The sequence below is a fragment of the Ambystoma mexicanum genome, chromosome 2p (genome assembly GCF_040938575.1).
Source record: "Ambystoma mexicanum isolate Mex_15411 chromosome 2p, UKY_AmexF1_1, whole genome shotgun sequence".
Taxonomy (NCBI): Eukaryota; Metazoa; Chordata; class Amphibia; order Caudata; family Ambystomatidae; genus Ambystoma; species Ambystoma mexicanum.
The window spans coordinates 637106150-637124508 of NC_090923.1; the positions used below are offsets into that span (position 1 = coordinate 637106150).

Sequence of the window (18359 nt, forward strand, 5' to 3'; positions counted from 1 at the left end):
CCGGGTGTCCTTCCATTAGTGTCTCATGATGATGGGCAATAATGAGATCTTGCAAATGCTTTTGAGGCAAGAACAGTCGCCCCTGGAAATAAGGTAAATCGTTATTAATTGAAAATCTGGGATCTTTCAGGCTCCATTCTTGCAAGGCTGCAGCGTCGAAAAGCAATTTAACTCTAGTTTGAATATCCTCTAGAGTTTGTGAGGAGATCACCCCCAAAATTCTCTGTTCGGGAATAATCGGAACTGGATCTAGAGTTGGGGTAGAATCGCCCATTCCTATTCGAGATAGTGGGTCCGCCTTGCCATTCTTGCAGCCGGGGCGATAGGTGATCACAAAGTCAAATTCTGCAAAGAACAGGGCCCAACGGAGTTGGCGTGAGGATTGAGCTTTGGCCGTTTTTAAGTATTGCAAATTCCTGTGGTCTGTAATTACGGTAACAGTATGTCTTGCGCCGAGAAGGTAATGACGCCAAGCCTTGAAAGCTGACTTGATAGCTAATAGTTCTTTATCTTTGATTGTGTAGTTAACTTCTGGAGTTGAGAATTTTCTGGACCAAAAGGCCACAGGATGCAGTTGGTTCGAGACTGGGTCCCTCTGTGATAGAACCGCTCCCATGGCTAAACTAGATGCGTCGGTTTCCACAACGTAAGGGAGATCTGGACGGGGATGTTTTAACACGGGTGCGGAGGTGAATTTAGTTTTTAGTTCCTGAAATGCTTGTTCTGCTTCCGTAGTCCATTCGAAGCGTTTGTTTTTCCGTAAGAGGGCTGTGATGGGTTGAACGACTCGAGAAAACTCCGGGATAAACCTTCGATAGAAATTGGCAAAACCAAGCATGCTCTGAACCCCTTTCACAGAACTACGGGATGGCCATTTGAGGATCGCGTCCACTTTCCGTGAGTCCATTCGAACTCCCTTTGGCGTTAGGACGAAACCAAGAAACTCAACCTCCGTGACGTGAAAAATGCACTTTTCGAGCTTTGCAAATAGTTTGTGCTGGCGTAGTTTCTCCAGGACGGCCTTAACATGTTTTCGGTGATCAGATTCTGAGGAAGAGTACACTAGGATGTCGTCAATATATATGATGACACAAACATCTATGAGTTCTCGAAAGATGTCATTCATAAAATACTGGAAGGCAGCAGGTGCGTTGCACAACCCGAAGGGCATCACTTGGTATTCAAAGAGTCCGTATTTGGTGCGGAAGGCCGTTTTCCATTCATCGCCTTCTCTGACGCGCACCAGATGGTAAGCCCCTCTTAAATCCAGCTTGGTAAAGATGCAGGCATCTTTCACCTGGTCGAGGAGTTCAGGGATCAGAGGCAGGGGGTAACGATTCTTAACTGTTATCGGATTTAAGGCGCGATAGTCAATACATGTTCTAAGGTCGCCTTCCTTTTTCGGCACGAAGAACAAAGCTGAAGAAGCCGGTGACTTTGACGGGCGAATAAACCCATTGGCAAGATACTGATCCAAATACTGGCGTAAATGAAGATTCTCTGGTTCGGTAAGGGCATAAATCCTACTACAAGGCGGTTGAGCATTGGGTACCAGATCAATTTGACAATCGTATGGCCGGTGAGGTGGTAAGTTGTTGGCCTGTTCTTTTTGAAAAACGTCCTGAAAGTCCTGATACTCAAGTGGTAGTTGTGCTGACACAGAGGTTACTGGGGCTAGACCCACTTGTGGATTTCCGGAATAACAAGTTTGTCTGCAGTTAGGAAAGGTGATACTCTTTGTTCGCCAGTCAATTCGAGGATTATGTGCTTCTAACCAAGGCATCCCCAAGATTACCTGAAATTGTGGAGCCTTGATTACATCGAACACTATGGTTTCCCTATGACCATCTTGGCCAACCAGTGTCATTTCTGTGGTAGAATGTGTTACCGGCCCAGAGGCAATTTCGGTCCCATCAACCGTGGTAATGACATCTTTGGTGATTTTTGGTCGGAGAGGGAGACCAATCCTGGAAGCCAATTCAAGATCAACATAGTTCCCAGAAGCCCCACTGTCGGGATAGACCTTTATGCCATGTAATCGTTGAGGCTGCTTTGGATCCACGAGGGTCATTGGCATGATGAAATGCGAGGTCAAAGAGTTTGTCTTCACGCTCGGCAAGCGGACCTCTACGCTTGTCGGGCTTGATCGTTTCCCGAATCAGATTTTGGAAGGTTTTGGTCTGTGGCTCCAACCACCTTCTTGGGTGGTTTTACCGGGCAATTTCGTAGAAAGTGTCCAGACTCTCCGCAATAGAGACATAACTGGTTTTGCCGTCTTCTTTCTCGTTCTTTCTGCGTTAGGGGTCCTTTTAATCCCCCAATTGGCATTGGTTCCGAAGTGTCGGTACTCTTGGGGTTTGCGTGGGTTTTTACCAAAGCCCGAGTTTCAAATCTAGTCCGATCAGTCTTTCTCTTCTGGAGTCTATGATCAAGTTGGATCACTAAATCAATGTATTCCTCACAGAGTTGGGGTGGATTGACAATTTGAGCCAGAACATCTTTTAGCTCTCCACGAAGTCCTCAATGAAACAAGGTGATTCTTTTATTCTCAGGCCACCCAGTTTCCACAATCAGTCTGTTAAATGTGGCGATATAAGATAGGAGGTCTTGGTTCCCTTGACGCAAACACAGAAGTTCATTATCCAAGACCTCACCCTGGGCGTGCCGGGCAAATAATCTCTCCATACTAGCCTGGAAGCGTTGAAAGTCACGAAGGATAGGATCGTCTTGATTTACCAACGGAATAGACCAATCGGCTGCACAGCCGCTGAGATACGATAAAACAAAAGCCACCCTAGTTTGGTCATTAGGGAAGGCCCCAGGTCTACATAAAAAGTGTAAACAACATTGGTTCATGAAAACAGCGTATTTCTTGGGGTCCCCCGCAAAACGTTCAGGTGGGGCCAAAGGCATGTTTCCCGGCAGGTTAATTTGCACCGGGTTAGTGGAAGCCATAGGAGTGGACTCTCTCCCGGAAGCAGGTAATGGCGTTTGTCCAGCCTGATTCTGCAAAAGCTGTTTAGCCAGGTCATCGGTTCGTTCTTTGGACAAGATCAGTTCTCTTCGAAGAACATTGGTTTCTTGGCGGGCGGCGTGAACTTCCGCCCGTAATTCCCCCAATAGTTGGGCCAGTTGGTCTGTTTCGGAAGTCTCCATGGCGCCTGCGTGGGTAATTGTGGGTAGGCTTCGCGTTCTGTAACGCTCACCTGGTTCCCAAGGAGGCGCGGGCGTGGTCTGGACGGCAGTGGCCTCTTCGAAGGAGATGTTCAGCACCCTGAAGATGGAGTGGGCTGGGTTCCCAAATCCGGCTTGTCTGGCTCGGATGAATACCCTTCTGTGAGCGAAAAGGAAGGGTTAATACTCTGCGGGTTTTGTGTTGATCTCCCGTTCCCCTTCTCACCCGCCTTGCAACCCTTCTGTAATTCCCTGTGGAGACTCACCTTAGGGATTGAAAAGGCAAGCTCTCCATCCTGCTTCTGATGCAGGGGCGCGTTGGGATCCAGTTACGTCACTGGATAGTAAATTCGAGTTCGCTTGTCTGTTCCGGTAAGTACCGTAAATGTTTATGGCAAGCTTGAGTCTAAACTGTTCCTCTTCTCTTTTGCAGGTAATGGAAGACTCCGGGCTGAGGGCGGTTTCCGTCGAAAACCTGATTTCATGTGAGATTTGGTGTAGGCCCACTACTGTCTTTTCCTGTCTCTTTTTCCTTATGGGCCGGAGTTCGAGAATGCCAAAGAAATGGAGCCGGTACGAAGCAGAAGCTGAGTCCGACCTGTAAGCTGGTGAGTTTAAAATAGTTTGTTTGCTACAGTTCTTGCATTCACTAATGTGTTGTTTGCTTTTTCCCCATAGGTGCTGAAATGTCCAAGGAATGGCATCGACCCGAAGGTAAGAAGAATTAGCTTGGCGGGTAAGTGCTTCTTGGTTATTTTCCCCTTCTCACCTTGCTTTCTTCTCTTCGTCTCCCCGTAGGTGCTGGAATGCTGCAGGAGATCCGGATGGGCGTCGCAGAGCCGAAGGCGCCACGTGCAGGTAAGAGAAATGCGCCGAGATGTATGCGACGTGGTGAGTATTTAAAATGATGTCTTTTTGCAGGAATGTTGGCGCGCTGAATCCGGAATGCAGCTTTAACAGGTAAGGTTTGTTTTCACCTGTTTTTTTCCCTTTTCTATCTTTAGGTGTTTCCAGGATGCTGGCAGGCGTGGTCGAGGACTGGAGCAGGAGCAGGCACTGTGAGCGTCCAGCTGCTATGAGCAGAACAACGCGAAGCGTGGTTTGCTGTCTGGGCGTGGCTTAAATAGCCTTTCAAGTAGTCCCAGGTATGTATCCTTCCACTGAAGGTATGTATCCTGCCACCAGCCACTCCCGTGTGGTTAAGTAGTTCCTTTTTTATCTGGAAGTTGTAGAATGATCTGCCAGGTAAGGAAATTGCAGCATGGTCTGCCAGGTAAGTTTGCACCAAACACTATTCCTTCCATATCTTGTATGAGCCTGGCGCCGATGGTGCCAGGACTGTTATTCCTTATGAGCCTGACGCCAACGGCGCCAGGACTGAGTCCAAAGAGCCCCTATCTGGGGTGGCTGGGACTTCTCTAGTATACATGTTGCCTGCCTCTGAGGGTGCCGGGCCCTGTCTGGCCCCTTGGAGGTAGGCATCATGACAACTAGGCAGAGTCTTAAGTACCACTGTAAAAAGGGGCTGGCCAAAGGCTAGTTCAGCAATCACTTGACGGGCCATGAGGCAAAGGGTCAAATCGACAACCATACTGGTTGGACAGGTGGACTGCCACTCCACCTAGACCACATCGCCACAGGTAGTGAAAGTGAGAGCCGTGCGACGCCCACTGGTCTAAACCAGTTAGAAGCAATGATATGGTTGCCACATGGGTACATTAAAGGGGAAGGTCTCTGTAAACAACTTCTTGTGGTTGTAGGCCTACTAAATAACTACATTCACTTTGGTATACAGTGTTTATATCGAATCCTTTATATTGAAAGACTATGGGGGTCATTACAAGGTTGGAGGTAACCATGGCGCTATTAGCGCCATGGCTGCCTCCAAAACCTCACCGACTCCGCCCTGGTGAATGGAGCTATTACCGCCCCATTCCAAGGTTGGCGGGGCGGTAATTCCCCATTCACCAGGGCCCTTCCCCATTCCCATTTGAGCCCCCATAGGGCTACCTCCAACCTCGGAATGAGGCCCATGGTCTTTCAAAATAAAGCTTTTCGGTATAAAGACATGTTCTCTTTAGGCACAATGTAAGTGCTGTATGAAAGGTGGCAGCTAGATTCCAAGCTTTTGGATTTTGGGAAGAGGAGTCTGGCCCAGTGGCAATGGCAACAGAAGGGATGAGATCAATAGTCTTGATCAGTTGGGCCTTCTAAAAGATTCTCTATTATGGAAATCCTGAGACACAGGCGGTTTGTGTTAAACCTTTAGCATGTATGATGTGGTTAGTAATGAAGCAGTGATCTCCAGGGACGTCATTTGGAGGTCGCAACTGAGACCTCTGAGGTCTCTGTTGTTTCCCTTGTGGTCTCCCTTGCTACCCCTAAAAAATAAACTTTTCCATACAATCATTTCTTTATTTATATTTTTACAAATGGAAGCTCCTTGGCTGTGGCCAGTGCCATGTGGCTTTACAAAAACAGGGGGTTCCATAAGTGTAACACTTTGAGTAGTGACCCTAAATCAGAAAGAATAGGAATAACAAATAATTTGTCTTTCTGTAATTCTATACAATAATTTCTAGACTCAGGGAGCACTAGAGAGTCCGACCAAGATGGCAACGGGCCCATGAAGCTCTCCAGCACCCCATATATCCGGCTCATCATCCGGTAGTCTCCGTGCTGTGAATTGGATACACGCTGTACGATTCGGTGCTCAATTGCATTGTGCCCTGCTGGAGGTTACTTTGGCCTGAAACAGTGCCGGAATCGGCGCAAACTGCTGAAGTGAAGCAGCCGCTGGTGGCCTTACCAGAACGGAGCGGGGGAGGGGCAGTGATCTGAGCCCGTCTCCTGCACCAGGTCCGTGGAGTGTAAGAGCCGCGGATGCTGTGCGGTGCCCCAACGAGACACAGCGGCAACTGGGGGCCCGCAGGTGCCAGGTGATACATTGGAGGACAGCCGCCTTACGGAGGTGAGGAGCCTTGGCAGGCGCTCCGGCTGGGTCGCCGAGTTGGCGGGGAGGAGCAGGCGCCCAACGTCAAAAGTACGGAGCAGTGGACCCTGCCGGTCTGCGCAGACTGCAAAGTTCCCCTGCCTGGTCTGCAATGCCTGCCAGCTACGTAGGAGAGGGGTCGGCAAAAGAGCGGAGGACCCGTTGGGGGACAGCGCTGGGCCGAGGCACTCTGGCAGGGGCTGCGGGCCTGTGGGCTGGGAGCCGCACGGCCCCTTGCTGGGACATCCATATGGAGGAGGTCGGATTCGTAGATCACTAAACAGCGCGCAGGGGCAGCGTGGCGTGTGTGGACAGATCTTGTCGAACGGGGCCCCCCAATTGAGGAAGCAAAGTGGTGGCAGACATCTGCAACCTGCGTGCCCCGCATTGTGGTACCCGCGGCCCCTGAAACCTGATAGCGCCCGGCCTGGCGCTAGGCTGAAGGCCTACAGCTGCGGAGGCAGGCCCTGCCAGAGCTTATACACACAGGTTACAGTGCAGCAGGAACAAAGTGTCAGGCAAAATACACAAGATCCATGCCCAATGCAATGGAAAAGACTGACAAATTTAGCTGTTATCTACTGGACTTTGACACACGAGATCACTAGAGAACATTTATGAAGCAATGCGCAGTGAATGAGAATTTCTCTACTTTGGAGTTCTTTGGTGCATGTGGTGGCCTGTGAGGATTCTGGGAACCTCCTGAGTCACTGCAAACTTCCTGGACCCCACTCATTAACCATCTAACTGGTCGCATACATGTGCGCTCTAGCAGATAGGTGCCTGGCTGACGGGGGTGGAGTGGCACTTGTTGGAGCTTGGCACGATGGATACATTCTAGAAGGGGGTGGGGCAGGACGACAACAGCTACGCAGTCTAGTAGACACCAGAGAATCCGGACCCCGACTCTGGTAAGGCGGAGGGAGATGTGCCATTGGTTGCTGCCTAATAGGGCCAGTCTTGGAAAAGGGACAGTGTCTGAGGTCGGCTCGTCTTGCGCACCATGTCCAAATCCGGTAAAGGGAGCATACAACTGTCAAAGCTGTGCTTTGAAGCACCCAGTCATGCTAGGAGAGGTGGAGCAATGGATGACTTGACTGCGCTCCGGGCCTCTGGGACAGACCCGGAACCCGCGGCCACTTTTCAGGACATTAAGGCTATGTACTTGCAACTGCAGTCGGGAATACAATCGTTGGATGGGAGGTTTGACACACTAACATGCAAAGTATACCATATGCGAGTCCGTCTGGACAAACATGGGGAGAGATTGGATGAAGCGGAGGGGCGGATCTCTGGTCTGGAAGATGTGACAGCATCGACCTCAAGAGAAATGTCTGGGGTCAGGATGTCCCTGAAAGAATTTAAGGAGAAACAGGATGACATTGAATCGAGGTCAAGAAGGAACAATGTTTGGATTGTGGGCCTGTCGGGGACCAGAAGAATATGGAAAGCCTAGTAGAGGAGATACTACAGGAGGCATTGGGGCCGGAAGGCTTCTCCCCATTTTGTCTTGTGGAAAGAGCGCATAGGGTGCCAAGCAGAAGGAAGCCAATCCCAGGGGCGCCGCCGCGCCTGGTAATCGCCCACCTTCTGGATTATCGAGACAGGGACACAGTGCTACGGAAGGCCAGGGAGAAGGGGACGGTCTCTTATAAGGGTGACACCATCAATTTCTTCCCTGACTTGTTGCCATGTTGTTTCCGGCCAGGCTGCGGATCGAGCATAATGGAAGGTCATTATTCTTCCAAACTCCGCCTCTTTCCTCGATATGTTGCCAAGGGCCTCAAGATTGCAAGAAAACAATGAATGACTAGCAGTCGGCACACATTTGATTCATGGATAGCGTGTTCTTCATTTACATTCGGCTCTGTGCACTGTCTGGGAGACGACACAAGCGCAGCGGTGCTATGGAGGGCCCGGCTTGTAGCCGCCCCTTGAGCAAAAGACGTCCCTGTGCGGGGTAGTTGCGGAGCTGGATAGTTGGGGCATTCAGCATGGGTGGGTGGGTGTTCACGTTTGGGAAGGGGGGAGTGAGAGGGGGTCGTGGGTGGGTGGATCACCGACAGGTTGGGGGGGTTGTTGGTAGGGGATGGCCGTTATGTTGGGGGGTTGCTGAGGGGGGCAAAGTGAGGGGGTGCAGCGGTGCAAGGGGCACAGGAATGTAAACGGATAGGAGGTGACAGGGATGCCCATGATAAACTGCTTAGTGATGGCGACACTTAATCTTATGACTTGGAATGTTAGAGGCCTCAACAGCCCACCTAAATGCCGGAAGGTTTTGCAATATTTGAGACGTCACCAGGTAGGGGTGGCCTTCCTCCAGGAGACTCACCTGACAGCAGAGAACAAATCTAAATTTGGCAAGAGTTGGGGGTGCCATCAGTACTTTTCCTCCTACTCCTCCTACTCCAGGGGGGTAGCTATCATGATACATAGTTTGGTGGGATTTCGTCAGACCAAGGTTCTGAAGGATCGGGATGGTCGGGTATTGATAGTGCAAGGGATTGTTCAAGGGAAGTCATATACACTGATCTGTTACTACGGCCCTAATACATATACAATGGATTCGTTGCAGTGGGTGGAGAGGCAACATGGGGGCATTCCGGATGGGGAAATCTTGTGGGCCGGGAACTTTAACACGGTCTTGGATTCGGCCCAGGACCGGATGGGCAGTAGCCCGCATTCGAGCAGCAGGAGTTCTGAAAGAATTCGGGGTATGTTGGAGGTGTGGGGGATAGAGGATGTATGGAGAGTGAGGCACCCGGTGGTACACCAATTTACACACCATTCTGCTCTGCGCAACTCAGCTGAACGATTAGACTACTTTCTGGTATCCCAGACGCTTATGGGTCAAATTAGGGGGGGTTGAAATTTTAGCTTGCACCCTCTCAGACCATGCCCCGGTTCTGGGGGAGAACGGGGGCAAGGTCTCCTTGGAGAGATTTAAGAGTGATGAGTTTACAGATGCCGTCTTTAGGGAAGAACTGTCGATCGCCATAGACACGTATTTCGGGTGTAAAAAAGGGTCGGTGGGTTCTGTGGGCACCCTGTGGGAGGGGTTTAAATGTGTGATACGGGGGGTGTGTATAACTAAGGAATCGGGGATCGTAAGACATATGCGGAGGGAATTAGCGGACAAGGAAGAGGAGATACGCCTTTTGCAAGAGGCTGCCCCAACTAAACCCCAGCAGGGGGAAATTATGCAGAGACTCTAGGAGTTTCATGCTCTTGCACAAAGAGAGGTAAAATACCTGTGGGACAGGGAGGCCCCTCGTCAGTATGGGTAGGGTCAGGCCCCTGACGGTCGCTCGCCAGGGCCACTCGAGCGCATGAGCGAGAGAACAGAGTTGCAGTTATTACCGACGAGAAGGGGGAGGACCAATTCGAGGACAAGAAAATAGTCCTTGAATTCCACAAATTTTACAGCTGCTTGTACTCTTCCCAGTCACTGGCCACACAGGAGGGAATGGACGCATATCTGGATGAGGTGGGATTATATTGGTGCTCAGACGTGCAACGGGAATAGCTGAATAGACCATTGACGCTGGAGGATGTGTTTGGGGCTATCAAGTCAGTACCGGGTGGGAAGTCCCCTGGTCTGGATGGCTTAACGGGCGAATTTTATAAATGTTTTGTAGATAAATTGGCACCATACTTACTGCAAGTTTACCAACAAGCAGTGGCTGAGGGTCGTCTCCCCAAGTCCCTTAGAGAGGCAGTGGTTGTTGTGTTGTTGAAATCGGGGAAACCCACCAGGGATTGCTCCTCGTATCGCCCAATCTCGCTTATCAACCTCGACAATAAAATATTGGCCAAAGTGCTGGCAGAGAGATTGGCGCCGCTGATGCCGACTATAATTAGGGCTGATCAAGCAGGGTTTATCCCGGGGCGTTCGACTTCGTTTGGGTTGCGAAGGATGTTTGGCCTGATGTCAGCGCTGCCGGGGGACGAGCCGGTGATAGCGGCCCTGCTGGATGCCACCAAGGCATTTGATTCCATTGAATGGCCGTTCCTGTTCTCAGTTCTGAGGAGGCTGGGACTGGGGGATCTGTTCATCTCCTTAATATCCCTGTTATATAAAGATCTGGGTGCTAGGGTTAGGGTGAATGGACAGACAACCGTATCAATACCGCTCGCACGTGGGACTCGCCAGGGATGCCTGTTGTCCCCTCTATTATTCGCCCTGGTAATAGAGCTATGGGCCGAACGGGTAAGGGAACTGCACATACACCGTGGCGTTCAGCTGCACACCCACCGGTTGGTGATCTCACTATATGCAGACGATATGGTCCTGTTCATCCGTCACCCTGATGTCAATCTAGACCCGATCATGGCAGATGTCCAGTTGTTCGGAGAGTTATCAGGGCTCAAAGTGAACGACAGCAAATCAGTCATTTTTCCATTGACGGAGATGACGGCCCGGTTCCATGACAATTGGGGGTTTCAATGGGAACTAGTCAGCACCCGGTACTTGGGGATTACGATAGCCTGGGAAGACGGGGTGGTCTACCGTAGGAATTATCTGGAAGTGTTGGAGTCGGCCAAAGCGGCAATGCTCAGGTGGAACTCGCTCCCGCTCAACTTATACGGCAGGATATCGGTGGTCAAGATGACCATTCTCCCCAGGTTTCTTTACGTGTTTTTTAATGCACCTAAGCAATATTTCCGGGACATTCGTGCTGCTATGATGAGATTTATCTGGGCTGGTAAACAGGCTTGCGTCTCTTGGGCGAAATTGGTAGCACCCGTTCCGAAGGGGGGCCTCGACCTGCCGGACTTCGAGCTATACTATACAGTGGCATAGGCCAGTTTCCTGTGGTACTGGTTTGGGATGGCGGCGGAGCATCGGCATAGTGTCTCCAGCATTATTGCGAGTGGTTATCCTCACAGCACCAGGCCGACTGAGCACAGCTCGGAATATGGTTGCTCTGACGTACAGGGCTTGGACCCGCCTAGAGCGGAAAACCAGGAAGGAGACACTATATTCACCAGAGCTCCTGGTTACGTAAATTCCGGATATTCCCCTGACTAGTGAAACGGGTTACGTAGCTCTGATGAAAAGGTTGGATGTGCTCAAATTTGGTGACCTGTTTCCGAGTGGGAGGTTTATAACCATCGATCAATTGAAAGAGAGAGGGGTTCTGTCTGCGTTAGATATCTTTTTGTACTTCAGGTTGCGGGTGGTGCTGCAGCGGCTGTTCCCAACTTTCCATGAGCAACTCCATGCAGCTGATATGTTGGATAAGTTGATACGGGGGGTGTGGGGCTTGAGGTACTATCTGCACTATATGCAATGGCCATGAAAAACAGATCAGTAGCCATGACATCACCGCGGGAGCAGTGGGAGCGGACGCTGGGCAGAGAGATTTCTGTTGCCACGTGGGGATACTGCTGTGAAATGATCAGAAAGGGGGCGATTTGTACTATATTTAAATTGATCTGCTTCAAGTTTCTGCACCAGTACTATTACTCCCCTGCCCAACTAAAGGAATACTTCCCCCAGAAGTCTGACGCCTGCATTAGATGCGGGCAGGCCGCAGCAGGGTTTCTCCATGTGGCGTGGGACTGTGCAGAGCTGCAGCGATATTGGGCCCAAGTCTTCGGTGTTGTCGGGGAGATAGTGGGGTGGCAGATTAAACCAGATCCCATGATGGCTCTACTGGGGTACACTAAGCAGATTACCGATGGGACCCGGAAGCTGATGGGTCTCCTTTTGATCCTGGCAAAACAAAGGGTGGCCGTGGGGCGGGAGGCGTGGCTCCCGGGTCACTCAGTGGGAAAAGGACAACTTGTACTGCAACAATATGGATTCCAGATGGGGTCGATGCAAGGAAAGCGCTGGGGGGATCGACAGATGTGGCATGCATACACATTATATCTTCTTAAACAGCTGAGTGCTGAGAACAATGACCCTCCATCACCATAGAATGTTGTATAATGCTCTCTTCGGTAAGGGGCGGCCGGCTAGTAAGCCGGTATCCCGTCACAGAATTAGGAGAGTGGGAGCACCGAGCACTTGGGACAATGAGGGTTTGAACATTACGACAGATATTGTGCCACAAATCTAACTTTCCGGTGGTGTCATCTGGGTTCTCATGGATCTATTGTCTGAACTGGGTGTGGACCTATTCTGGTGTTCGTCGTCAAATCAATGAAATTTGTAATTTGTCGCCTTATCATGCTAAGGCTGTACCTACCTGCACAAACGGAGGGTGGCGAAGGAATGTTGGTGGATGGGTTTTGTTGTTATACGAAATGTCAATAAAGAAGGCTTAAAAAAAAATTGCTAGACTCATGAAAGGTTTATTTCAGGCACACTTCAGGAGTGAGTCACCGATTTAGTCTGTTCCTAAACACCTCAAATTCACTGTTAGGCAGAATCCTGTGCAGTTTCTGTAGGGAGCACTACAGAAGATTCAGATTACAGGTGAGAGCAATAAATCCCCTTTGGTATCAGTCTGGGCCACAAAGATTTAGTTGGTAGCCGTGGCTGAGCAGTCAGAATTATCTCAAGAGGGAGATGAGCAGTATTCAGGGTTTACACAATAGGCCTACAGTACTATGGCACAAGGAAACACTGACTAAAGCTTTGTATTAAAAAGTAGATATATATTTCTTTTATACACTTCTAATAAAACACATGTATCACAGTCACCAAGCAAGTTAAATTAAGTCAAATGAAAAATATACACACTCCCAAGTTAAATTGTAGACCAAGTGAACCCGAGTGAAAACTGAGAAAACGACACAGTGAAAACCGCACACAAAGGATCCTCTATCAATTTCTCACAAGGGAGGGAAAGCACAAGTTATATAGAAATAGTTTCTTACACACCCTAGCAACACTTCCCATAAGTTTGTGAACCAGTTTAAGCAAGACAGTGCATCAGTATAGGCAATACTGAAATGGAAACTGAGCAAAATGGCATTTCACACGGTTTAGAAAAAGGTAGTTATAAGAAGTAGGTGCACCAACACAGTTCTAGTAGAGAATCAATCTAAAGAAGGCAGGTCTAACAAATGTAGCCAGAGTCAGTAGGCCTGTGCCAGAGTTTGTGGTACAGGGCAGGGGCCCAGGAGCAAAATGTTCTTGTAGCTGCAGTCAAGTCTTTGGTTAACGATTTTGAAAAGGTGGATGCAGAAGTTGAAAAGACAATGTTAAGAGAGAGGAGCGGCCAACCCAACAGGTAGGTAAAGGATTTAAAACACCTTTAGTGCTACCGCGAAGAAAGGGTGGCCTGGCGGAACAAGGTACATTTAAATGAAGAAGTGGCTCCTGCGGTGGCGGTTGTTCCTGGTAGTTCCTGCAGTTCGGGTGATCCAGCAGAGGAAGAGAGGCTCTCGTCGTGGAGGAAGGTTCGAGTTACTGCACTACCCAGGGATGAAACCAGCTGCGGTGCTGCCGACGAATAAAAGGTACGCTCCTTTAAATCACGGTCCAGGTGGACTGGTGCCTAGCTATCCGGCCTCCGAGTACAGGGTACGGGAGATTCGACCAAGGCAGGTCCGGGAAGGCGATTGGCAAACTAGTTGGCCCCACCAGCTCAAGGGAAGAAGGCTCTTGCAGATGAAGATCTTCTCTCGTCGTGTGGAGAAAAGTGGTGAGACGCTGCAGCAGGGCTTCACCAGTGGTTCAGTCGTTGCAGATGTCTTTGGCTTCTCTCCTCTTCGGCTTCTTGGTTCCAGTGGCGACGTCTTGCTCTTCCAGTCCTCAGGACCCTGCTTTTATGCAAAAAAGATCTCCATTCATACAGCCTAGCTGTCACTCGCACAGCGGAGTGGTCATCTTGGCGGGAGACCCTCTAGCCTATCAGGATAGAGTGCGACATGGGTTGCTGAGGCAACCCTGTCCAGGGGTCCTACTCCCCCTCCCACACAATGGACCCACCCCAGACTCAGTGGAGCCAAAAGGAGGGCTTCTTGGTAGAAGCCTGCCAAAAGGACGAACAAAGGATCACTGACCTGGGTTAGGAGTTTAGAGAAAGACACGAGAAAGAAGTTATATTAAAGTTCTGGCAAAGAAAACCTACCGGAGTCAAGTTAATATTAAAATGCAACGGCGGTATGTTAGAGGCTTTCAGAAAATGTGGTAGCCTCGAACAATGGGAAAATCCCATAGGAAAATATTTGCAGTCGAATATTTACGATAGTAACCACTGCCACCAGCCAGAAACATTTGAGAGAGGGACTGTACGGTACCCTCTCTAAAATGAACATAAGGGAAAAACTATTAACCCTTTCCAGTCCCTCCATAGTAAGATGGGTTGTACTGGTTTAGTTCATAGGATTTGACTAGTAAAGTCAATGGTGACTTTACATGCCCTGGGAGACAGTAGTCAGTCCCAGGGTATGGAGTCTATGTTTGGGGGTCGCTACGACACCCCTGTGTCACTGCACTGAGGGTGCTATATAGCACATGTGAATAAAGATGGTTCCTGTAGGGTTAAGAAAATCCCATAGACATTAAACACAAAAATAGCCTAGAACACACATAGCAAAAATGCCCAAGAGTGGGAAAAAGAGTCTCACTCTTAGCAGGAAAAAAATAAACCAACCCTTCAAATCCAGTAAAGCTGCTTGGGGACTCTATAGGTAAGGGAAATTAGCCATAAAATGAGAATTCTCCCTAACATTCACAATGCAGACAAAAACTTGCAAAACGTATTTGGAGTAGAATAAGCATCTATTTCGGAATATGAATTTTGCTTTTTGCAGTTATAGCATGATTTTTTCTGCCGTTGTCTTTGTTACGATCATCACAAGACATTCCATCTTGGTGTCCTTGCTCACTTCACAAAATCTTTGTGTCTAAAAGCTTGTCTACAGTGTAGAAGTGTTTGACCATAGCACATAAAGTGGCCCTTGATTTCATTGTGCCACAATTCATGCTTTGTTGTACTATGTCTCTTTCCTATCTCTCTGGCATGCTGTTCAGGATGTTTGTTTGCATGTATCAGGTAAAGAGTGCCCAGAGTAAGGGATGCTGTGCGAGTGCGTTGCATTCGCCACGCTAATATAAATTGTTTAATAAAGTGTTATGAACCCTCCTAATGGTATGTATTTTGCCAATCTCTGAAGCCTGAAAAGATCCACGCAGGCTTGACTGTGACCAACTTTGCACTAGACCTGCAGATGAGCTGGCCTGCTGGTAAATCCCAGTTACCAGTTTAATGGTATACGCCAGATTGTAAATTTGCTTTTTGACTTTGAGAACATTCAGACATGTAATTGCTCATTTTACTGTAGCCGGTCAGAGAGCTATAGCCAGTAAGATAACTCAGTGGGTTGAGCGCTTGGTGCTGCGATGTGTGTGTGATCTTCAGGTTGCCGGTTTGAATCCCATCAAGGCCAACTCAGCCTTTCATCCTTCTGAGGTCGTTAAATGAGTATCAACACAGGTTGGGTGATATTTTATGTAAATTTGTTCTATATAAAGCGCTTAAGAGGAAGTGCTATATAATAGCACATCATTATCATTTGGCCTAGGACGTTTGCTTGTATTCAGTCATTTGGTAATATGGGCCTATACACACTGATATTAACGATGCATGTGGTGATCACATTACAGTGATATCATTACCATATTTTTCGTAGTGTACTTAGGAACAATGCTATGTGATGCCACTGTTTTATCAATGGGTGAAATGTTCTCCATCGCATCCCGTGATGCCACTTCGCAGTGTTGTCATATGACATCACTTCCGTGTGATGTCACTTCCGCTACCCCTGGCATTTTGGTGAAATGACGTCCCTGGTGATCATTCTGGCTTTGTGGTATATTAAGCTGTAGCTGTGTATCATCATGATATGTATGGATTTCACTGACTGTTGGGAATGTTGGGGATAGGAGTCATGTAAAGGTTAAATAGGAATGGCTAAACCTTGATCCAAACTGCAGGTGATCATTATGGGTGAGGGCAGGAAGGAGTTTAATTTCACCCATTGAGTTTGGTTGCAGAGGAAGAAAGAGATCCAATTAAGGACATGCCCTTTTATGACAATGTAATGTCATTACAATATGCTGGAACCTTCATTCGGTGTCGAGAAAGTGTCCAGACTTGAATCTGAAGAAGGCTGTGCATAAGCTTCTAATCCGACATAAACAAATCACAGAGGAGCTCATGTTGGTGAAAAGTGTTAAGTGTTGACATAAACTTATTACGCTCCCCGCCGCCAAATTTTCATAATTTGCATGGCGCAGTGCAAAAATGCAGGCCAAAAGGCGGCGTACATGTGTGTGTAGGAAGTCTTTTGCCCTGCACTTTTGCACTCCGCTGTGCAAGGTAAGTAAACGCTGCCTGACATGCGAGCACCGCTTGCCATACTAGCATGGCACGCGGCGCTCGCATGTCTGGCAGGTTTTAATTTAAAATGCTCCCTGCCATACTTGAGCCTTGGATCCCTATGTTGTCTGCCTTGATTTTTGCTGTTGCATAAATCCGGCAGACCCCAGTCTCCAGAATTTGTGCCGCCATGAAAATCCGTGGTGGCACAAATGCTGGAGCATTTGTATGGCACAGAGGAAGGGAGGCGGTGGAAATGCAAGTTGTGTTCCGGCCCCTCCTCTCCACCATACAAATTACTGAAAATAAGCCGTAACGTGAATGATTGTCAGAGTACAAAGAATTGTGTTTTAGGTGTAGCTAGTGGTGAGTCTGTGAAAGAACCGGGTGTGGTGTTGAAACCATTAAAACACTTGTGGTCCTAAATGCCAAAACTATTGTATGACATATGCCAAGTCAAAGCACTCCTGGTTCTAGAACTACTATGCGGGCACCCTATTGTATGTGTAATTGGAGGAAGAAGGCACCTGGGAGTAGGCATATGAAATAATTGACTAGCAATGAGAAAGATCACTTGATGGAGGAGGCCGAGTCTGGACATTTTGCAGCTTTGCCACGTTTCGCACCAACGAAACCCCAAGTCATTAAATGTAGGTATTCAAGTGTCACTAACCGTTAGTTACCCTTGAGATCACAGCCATTCCGGTTCTCACTTGGAAGTCTTTCAAGTCCATGTGCAATTATAGCGATTCTCAGCACAACTATGAACTATGAGTGTAAATGTGATTTTGGGCTAGCGCAAGAGTTTATGGTTTAACCAAGGAAAGGCTGTTCGATTTAGCAGGAGATGTTTCACAGTTGTCTTCTGTCTATCTTTTCCTAGCTGTTGTTTCTGCTGCACTGGGGATTGGGAAAGATCCAAACACATGTCTATCTTCAATTTGCCACTTGATTATTTTACAGCTTTCTGGCTGTTTTTCTACCAACAGAAAGTAGCATTCCTGCCTGCTGTGGGGAAGGAGAATGAGATCAACTGGGTATGTCTTGAGGAAGATAATCCCACACTGGATATCGACTGGCAGATTCAGACTCTGACACCTCCTAGAGAGCAAGAAAATCCCAAGTACCGTAAGTAGCATTGGGTTGATACAACAAGAATGCTGCTCATTTCACCCCATGCCTCCCTGAACTCTTTCCCACTCCACCTGTGCCCTGGTGCACGTTTTAAATAGGTATTATTTATTTTGATCAAATATTAACTAAGAGTTTGGTCAGTATTTAAAGGTGTATAATTAATTATGACTGTAATTATGTGTACCGATTTGACTGAAATAAAGGGCTCATGTGGAGCATATAGGAATATGGTTTTGCTGACGATAGCAAATGAGAATGCTTAGCTGGCCATGCAGGTTACGAATCAAGAGTGACCATCATTGTGAGTTGACTGTGCATGCAACATGTTCATGGTCTGTGTAAGGTGGCATGTTTAATGTTTGGATGAAACGTTGGAAGCTAGCGTTTGAAGTGTGTATGTTGACAAAGTTTGGTTTCATTCCTAGCTTTGCAACTTGCTGAGAGGGTGGGAGACTGGGCTCTTGGGGTGTTCGTGATAGAGGAGCCAACGCATTGAATTGCTCATTGGTGTCTGCGCCTATTTTGTATGGCCTGTGATCCCTGCCCAGACGCCTAATATATAGACATTGAGTGAGCTTCTGTACATTTATATTCTGGTTGTACAAAATTGCCCAACTGATGACTGTACTACAGCTAGGTTTCTTGTGGATCATTAACCTTTGGTGAGGGAGATCCAAGCCTAGGCTATAAAATCTAATATGGCGTTAATCATAACAGCCCAGCAGCCCAAGTTATCGCCCGGAGCAAGCAAGGGCATATAACGAGGGCACTGGGCA

General features: G+C 48.4%; 1 protein-coding gene across 2 annotated transcripts in view; it reads left to right on the plus strand.

Annotated features, from left to right (window-relative positions):
* Positions 1-18359, plus strand: part of LOC138566630 (acylamino-acid-releasing enzyme-like) — a 1701869-nt gene that overhangs the window by 993846 nt on the left and 689664 nt on the right. For both annotated transcript variants that reach the window (XM_069644170.1, XM_069644171.1), the window contains exon 16: positions 17439-17577. In XM_069644170.1, coding sequence (XP_069500271.1) covers positions 17439-17577 — 139 coding nt within the window. The remainder of the gene's footprint in view (positions 1-17438; positions 17578-18359) is intronic.